We start from the raw sequence: 7544 nt of genomic DNA, 5'->3' as shown, positions 1-7544 counted from the left end.
CAAACGAGAGAGATGGCATACAAAAAACACTTATACTCGTCAAGATTTAATGACTTTTTTGGTCTTTCAATGTGTACGTCTCTTAAAGGACACAGCAGCAGGCACAGCAACTAACAACAACAAAAGAGTCTTCCTTCTAATATTATGAATCTCCCAGTCACCCTTTGACCTGCAATGCTGGTTACTGATAGGGAGCTGTTAAAGCGTGAAGGATAACAAAGTATAACCAGTTCCCAACTGCAGTCAACTTCTTAGCGCGTAATAGATCGTAAGAGAAAGAACAAGTAATGGTATAGCGACTAATCACCCGGTCTGTGCTTGTCAGATGGTCAATTTAGACCATAAGCAAGTCAATCGATTGTAAAGAGTCATTTAGAGCCCTAAAGCACGTCCAGAAATGAGCGGAGACTTTGCAATATTACTTTGTCTTGCTGGGGGTTTCCACATAATTCAATACAGTTAAACACAGTGATGCGGACCAAAGTTGAACTAGCACCACTGATAACGTTGATCCAAGCAAAAGTTTAGTAAGAAAGATCACTATGGGGAAGTGGTAATCGTATCGACCGTCATGCACAGGTACTGAACATTATACAAATCAATGTCTTTAGATAAATCGCTCAAGTAATAAAAGTGTTAAAGCTTTACAAAGGTTCTGTCTGCACTGAATCGAATGCCTCACAAAGGATAACTCCGGGCATTGATCGTAACTACTCCTGTTATGAGAAGTCAATGATGCATGACTTCAATCCAATCCATACATTCTGACGATTCAAGCAAATCGCTTGCTCGACTGTAGCAAATCCCACTCTCACGGCTTGAAAATACAATGACATCTCTCCTCTTTCTTTTCCTCTCCTTGTGAGCAGAAGAACAAACGGTGGTGTGCATTCGAGTCTAATAACGCGTCGCCCCGTCTCAGCGCGTTCTTTGCAGGACATCAGCTCCAAGTCCGCTCTCCAAACCTCTTACCGGCCTCTTCATTCGCCTCAGTGTAATCCCTGTGCCTCTCCTCACTCCACGAATCTTATCCTTGATGCCACAGCAGCAGGCATCGCGGTCGACGACCCCGAGCTCGTCGTAGGCCTCGGCAGCATCGCCGTCTTTGATCCGCCTTGAGGCGAGCGTAGAATATGCCGGGTGGGGGTGAGTGGCTGAGCGAAGGCGTTGGAAGAGGCGGAACTCGTCAGAACTTGCCGAGGATGAGGGAACCGGCGCTTGTTGGAGGGTGAGGGAGAGCAGCTCGTGGAGCAAACCCACGGCGCTCTCCTCTCGCGCGAGGCCGGTGGAGGGCGAGCGCGTCGGCGTGGGGGAGATGGGGGAGCTCGAGCCTCGCGCGCCCACTCGGCAGTCTCTCTTGAGGTAGAAGCCGGGAGGCGCGACGGCGAAGGTGGGGGCATTCGGAGCCGGTGAGCTCGACTGGCGTCGGCGCGGAGCCTCGACGGCGGAGGGGCGTGGAGCTGTCCCAGGCGACGAGCTCGACGAAGCAGGGGTCCGTGGCCGGGGTGGCCGGAGGGCGGAGGAATCCGGGTGGCGGGGACAGGGAGGTGAGGAGGTTCGGGGAAGCCGAGTCGCGCTTGACGAGAGAGCTGTCGGGGGAGGGCGGGGTGGGGACTCATAGAGCTTGAGAGTGGCGAGAGGAGGTCTCGTGAAGGGGAGGAGGCGGATCGCGGGAGGCGAGAAGGAGAGAGGGGAGGGGGACGGGCCGAGGGAAGGGACGGCGGGGCAGGGGAGGAGGGGGATGCGGTCGGGTAAGCTCGAAGAGGTGGGAGTAAGCGGGGAGGAAAGTCGGCAGCGCGGAGGGAGGCGGAGCGGGGGCGGCGCTTCTCCAGGGTAGGGAGCGGGATGGGCGGCGGCTCCGGAGCACTCCCGACGCACAAGGGCCAGCGAGCCGTACGTTGTCCGTCATCGATGGCCGATCCCGCGGGTCCGCCGCACGGCACCTTCAGGTCGACACCACCGGTCGAGACCACCAGTTTTCGCGCACGCCTGCTAGCTGCTGTCTGACGCTGACGAGGCGCTGTCAGGGACGAGAAGAGCGACGAGCACGAGGGCATGCGGCTCTCTTCTCTGTCTCTCTCGTGCTCTTCCGTTTGGCTTCTGCTCATGAAGCTGCTGCAAAGCACATGATACGTGATTATACCGGTAACTTATATTTATTAGACAAATATTATTATTGATATATATGACACAAATTTTGCTGCGAATAAACAAAACAACGGAAGGTTTTAAGTAATAATATATCTTTTAGTCTAAATAGAGCAAAATTACAGAAAACAGCCTCCCTACAAATCGCGAAATCCGGCAGATCAAAGGAAGCCTTTGGACCAGGCTCCTAAAACTAGCAGCAGGTACATAGCCACAAGTAACAAATGAATGTATACAACAATATATAACCAAAATCTGGCCTCACAGTTTTCACTACGACTAATTTGAAGAAGGAGAAGAAGAAGATCATCTGCTTCCCAAAATTGAATTAAATTATGAAATACAACAAGTTTCCTCCTCCATTATTAGCCACGAAGATACACAATAGTTATCCTACTTTGGCTTCACGATCAACTCTGTTGTTATTCCGCTTCTGCCGCAGAGATTCATCCTGAGAAACAGAGAACAAAACTAGTTGTTTATAAAGTTCACGAATTAGGCTACTACAACAATCACATCGAGGAATGAGAAACGAAACAATGTGGATTTGAATGGCTTCTACCTTAATACAGACGTAAATATAATGAACATCTGGGTTCGAACCGAGAAGTGCAGCCACAGAGGTTCCATCTTCGTTTAGCCGCAATGGTTTGGTTAGTTCCCAACTTTTCTGCTCCGGACTTCTGTCCAATCTGTCTACAATACCCCCAAATATGTTCGTCAGTTACAATTCTAATTAACATAAGGAGACAGTACTATGTCCAGTGTAAACATTGAAAGAAGGAAATATTGCATATTAAAATGGTGGCGAGAACCGCCTCTGAAGAGCTACAGCGGGATGCTTCTCTGGTCGCAATTCACACCACCACTTCATAGCATGAACTTCGTACAAAGAAACATCATACAGAAACGTCTGGGAAGATCAACACAACAACAAAAGCCCTGATTTAAACCTTACATTCACAAAAAAAAAAAAGAAAAAAGCACTTCAAAAGGTTATTAGCCATAATTAAATTACGAAACCAAGAAACTAGCTTCCCAAAATTATTGCATGTAAATTTCCAGCTAAATGATTCTGTTGAATAAATTCTGTTCATATCTTCGACTTTCCAATGACTGCCATTTTAATAACAGTGCCATACTGAAAGGTCATGGTAGAGGTAAGTCAAACTTCTTACATTGATTGATTTGATATGGTCCATATCATGAAGCTTCTCATTTTCTATGATTTACCTATTATTCCTTGCAGCTTATTAAATATCATCCAAATAGTAATATAATTATGTGAACAATACATCACTGTAACATGTCTGCGACTGTAATATGTTTTAACATTACTTTTGTTCAGATGGAGTACCATCTTAACACATAAGAGAAAATTTTGTCTACTCCAACTAATCAAAGCATATTCAATAGAGAAAACTACAACATTGACAGCAGAAATAGAAACATGAAGCGGACATGGAGCTTGAGTCATTGAAATGAAATTTTTAAAAAAAGGAACTAGAAAGATTACAATGAGAAGCAAATATATACAGATAATTGGCCTCACGATTTTTCTCGGACAAAAGGCCACACCACACTTATCTAGATACTGATGCAGTATAAAGAAGATAAGGTAAATATCAAACCAAAAAATTGGATATTCCATAAGTAATGAGAATCCACAAATTGATCTAAAAGAAGTAAAAAAGCACTAGAAGTGGTGCTGACTAACCTATTACATGCATATTTATTGTCCACATGTCCAAGTTCTTCAGTACACACAATCGATAACTTGGATCTCCATACGTAATCTATATCACAAAAATAAGTCAGATAAGTTGGAGAGACATGTTATTGCCTAGTCTTGAAAGAAACACCAAATAATAAGGAACTACTTGATAGAAGAGAAAAGCACCAGGATGTAAACTCCTTTGTCCTTGAGAACTCTGTTAGATGGTAGAGAAAAGTTGACAGAAGTAAGATAAACTAAAATCTAAAAGAGAACAAATCACAGGGTCCAAACAAAACATAAAACAACAACTAAGACTTCAATCTCACGTATGATAAACATCAGTTCTTGCATGATGATTTAGTACCTGGCAACCTCCTCCAGCATCTTAGTTGCATTTTCATGTGCATTATGCCCACACTATAAGTTGACAGAATGGATTAATTAGCAATGTTCCAAATAAAAATGCAGAGTATACTAGCCAATTATAACTCACCATGATGGAGTCGAGAGTTCCTGCAAACAAAACATAAATTAGGCCTAAGAATCTTATATGAACAGGTTTCAAGATCCAAGGAGGTGTTGTCATAAACTGACATATACATAACTAAGAAGAAAGACGTTACAAAATTTTCCAATAGGGAAATAAACCAGATATCATAAGCTATTCAATTGGTAGAAAAAGACGCTTGAGCACCTTTTAAAAACCCATGAATGCAGTAAGTACCTTTATCAATGACACCATCAAACGAATTAGATTCAAAACCAGCCATGTCTCGAACGTCCATTTTAAGATCTGCCAAAACAGTTTGGGAAAAGAAATAGTAAGTACAAAAATTTTCATAGAGAATACTCAGGGTGGTTGTAACATTCACACCGAGAAAGCCCGGAGAGAGAGAGAGAGAGAGAGAGAGAGAGAGAGAGAGAGAGAGATACACTTTAGGGCTGGCTTATCTTTGTATTTTTGTTGCATGGCTTCAATCACCACTGTAGATATATCTATGTTAATGATATCTTGATATCCATCATCAACCATGCTTTCCCCCAAAACTGTTTGATTTCCAGATCAAGCAAGCACATTATATAAAAAGCAGGTTATGCATCCTATGCAATAGCACGTAAAGTTTGACAGTTGGAAGCATTTTAACTTGAAACGGGATAATTTTGTAAAAGCATAACTGCAATGGATCATATATAACATGTACTATATTGAATGCAATAAAATTGTCACAACTCATGCACCTCAACTCCGCAGGCATGCGAAAGACAGTGTCAGTAGATCATCAGAAACCTTCACACTAGTTCTTGGTAACTGACATCACAATTAATGATGCAGACGTTCAACAACTAACTTGTTGAGACTTTGATCCAAAACTCTATTTTGGGACAGGTAAACAGTGGTGCAAATCCAGTACATACATGATTAGCAACAAAATTATTAAAATAAAATCTCTATTTCAAATTAGGATTATAACTTCCACTGGGTAGGAACATCAAACTATACAGCATATCTGCTAACTAGAGCTACTAAGCATTCGCCCCATAACCTCAACTAGAAATGTGCTTGTTTCAGCGATTCGACAACCACGACATTGCCATTTCAGCTACTCACTAATTCTATGTCCGGAACATTTATTACACCATAGTTGCAATTACAAACTAGATTGACTAGCATCCACGAAATCACATAATCAGTTACAATTATTTTTGCAAGGATAACTTGATCTCCGAGTCTAAATCCACACGCACACACATTATCCAAGAGATCACATGCTAGTGCAGCAGCACAAAGAAATCACAAATTAAGCAACAAATCGGGATAAATTCATCTACATACTAAGTAGATCAGATCATAGGGTTTCTCATCGTTTCTCAATCTCCTCAATCCGATCTAATTTCTCCCCGAACCCCACCCCCCCTTCACCCAAAACACGCACACACCGAGATCCAAATACACATCCAAATGCTCCAAAACCAAAGACGAAGAAGAAGAAGAAGAAGGAGAAGAAGAGGAAAGGGACCTGAGTTGCCGCAACCGACGAGGAGGAGGCGGTGGGAGCGGCGGAGGTAGAGGTCGAAGAGAGGGGAGAGGGGCGCATACTTTTGGTACCAGTCGAAGGGGCCCCCGTCCTTGCGGTAGCGATCGTCCCAGTATGCGGTCTCCCCGTATGAGTGCGTCCCTAAGCTCGACGACGACGACGACGACGACGACGATCCCCCGAGCGTCATTGCTCGCTCTCTCCGCCCCTTCGCCACAAAAAGGTCTAAAATGTAACAATTACACCACCTCATCTAAGTTACTAAATAATTAAATTACTTTTACGGAGTTCATCCACCCCATCATTATTAATCTCGATAAAAAAATATTATTATATTTTTTTCGAAAGGAGTTTTCGAAATTGATCCGGAGCAGCTGCAACACAAAAATCACCTCCCTCCACTCCGCCGTTATTCTACGGTTCCAGTTGCGCACGCATCGGGAGGTGGAGTTTTATTTCGTGGACCCGGTCCATTGGACCGGGACGGAGCGTTCGTTCTGATTGGTCCCCGTTCGCGGAGAACTTCTGGTGGGCTGGGAGAGTGGGCCGGTTACAATATGAGTCCATGTACGGCCCATGAACCTTGTTTTCGAAAGGCCCGTGTGAAAGATTTTTTTTTCCTTTTTTCCGTTATATGGACAAAAATTATTAATTAATACTTTATTTTCACCATATTTTTATATTTAAATAAATAAAATAATTTTGATTTTGTATTCTGCATTGTACCCAAAAAAAAAAAAAAGCTTAATTATTACTCTCCTCAGGCCCACATAGATTTTGGGCCGGATTTATCTAAATGAGCTCTCACTGGTTTCTGGGCCTTATCGGAAAAAGGGCGGGTCCAATAATCAACTTTCATTACATCCGCCGTTGGCTCATCCTCATCAACCTATCTCGACCGTCCATATACTCCTACGAATCCCTTCGCACCTTTTTTTATTCACCTTGTTAGTATTTACACACGCCACCTTTTTCGGCTTTTCCTCCTCGCTCCTTTGGTTTTTTTTTTTTTTTTAAAAAAGGAAAAAAAAGGAGAAAAAAAATCCCACTGTGAAAGGGTTTTAGAGCTCTCTTCAATCCATCTTTTATTTTAATGGAGGAGATTAATGCGTTGGGTTTTCCCAATGAGAACAATATTAGAGTGCCACAAAACCGGCTTCGGAGGTAAATAATTAATTAAACCCTTTTTAAAAAATTTGGCTTCTTACCATTTATAAATAAATAAAGTGTCTCTTCCCTTTGCTTCAGTTCACTGGTAAGCTTAATTTGCTTACTTTATTATTGTGAAATGTGTTGGGTTTTTATTCCTATTGGTACCCTTTGTAGCACTTTCTTTATTTTGTGATTTAATAATCTTTTGTCCCTGGATTTTGTATTATTTTGCATTTTATTGTCGTTTTATTTGAATGGATATTTATAGTCCTTTTTTTTTTTTTTTGGTAGTATGATTTGAGACTAGCATTTAGGATGTTCTTTTTGTTGGTGTTTTTTTTTTTTTCGTTTTATTACAAACCCTAATAGTTGAGATTTAGCCATATTCAACATTTGTTTGACTAAACTCATATTATTTCTTTTTGTGAAAACCAAAGTTCTACGGTTGTTGAATGTAAAATATAAATGTACCCTTATGTAATAACTTAAAT

General features: G+C 42.2%; 2 protein-coding genes across 7 annotated transcripts; both read right to left on the bottom strand.

Moving 5' to 3' along the window:
• On the bottom strand, nucleotides 1014-2057 carry LOC109708675 (WAS/WASL-interacting protein family member 1-like). The gene has a single exon (XM_020230489.1). It carries the CDS (start codon nucleotides 2055-2057, stop codon nucleotides 1014-1016), a length of 1044 nt encoding a protein of 347 aa, XP_020086078.1.
• On the bottom strand, nucleotides 2308-6294 carry LOC109709624 (methyltransferase-like protein 13). Of its 6 annotated transcripts, none has more exons than XM_020231931.1 (9): nucleotides 5884-6284; nucleotides 4799-4912; nucleotides 4590-4658; nucleotides 4359-4378; nucleotides 4230-4282; nucleotides 4049-4079; nucleotides 3866-3944; nucleotides 2711-2844; nucleotides 2308-2599 (listed from the first exon to the last, which is right to left on the bottom strand). In XM_020231931.1, the coding sequence occupies exons 1-9, from the start codon at nucleotides 6152-6154 to the stop codon at nucleotides 2537-2539; spliced, it is 834 nt and encodes a 277-aa protein (XP_020087520.1). In that variant the 5' UTR covers nucleotides 6155-6284; the 3' UTR covers nucleotides 2308-2536. The 6 variants fall into 6 exon arrangements, 1 of the variants encoding a protein (XP_020087520.1); XR_002216176.1 differs by having other exon boundaries at nucleotides 2310-2599; nucleotides 2711-2840; nucleotides 5884-6290; XR_002216172.1 differs by having other exon boundaries at nucleotides 2584-2599; nucleotides 2711-3101; nucleotides 5884-6293.

This window comes from Ananas comosus, linkage group 4 (genome assembly GCF_001540865.1).
Source record: "Ananas comosus cultivar F153 linkage group 4, ASM154086v1, whole genome shotgun sequence".
In the NCBI taxonomy this organism is placed as follows: domain Eukaryota; kingdom Viridiplantae; phylum Streptophyta; class Magnoliopsida; order Poales; family Bromeliaceae; genus Ananas; species Ananas comosus.
The sequence above is the reverse complement of the archived record's forward strand: the minus strand, read 5'-3'. Positions and strand labels throughout refer to the sequence as shown.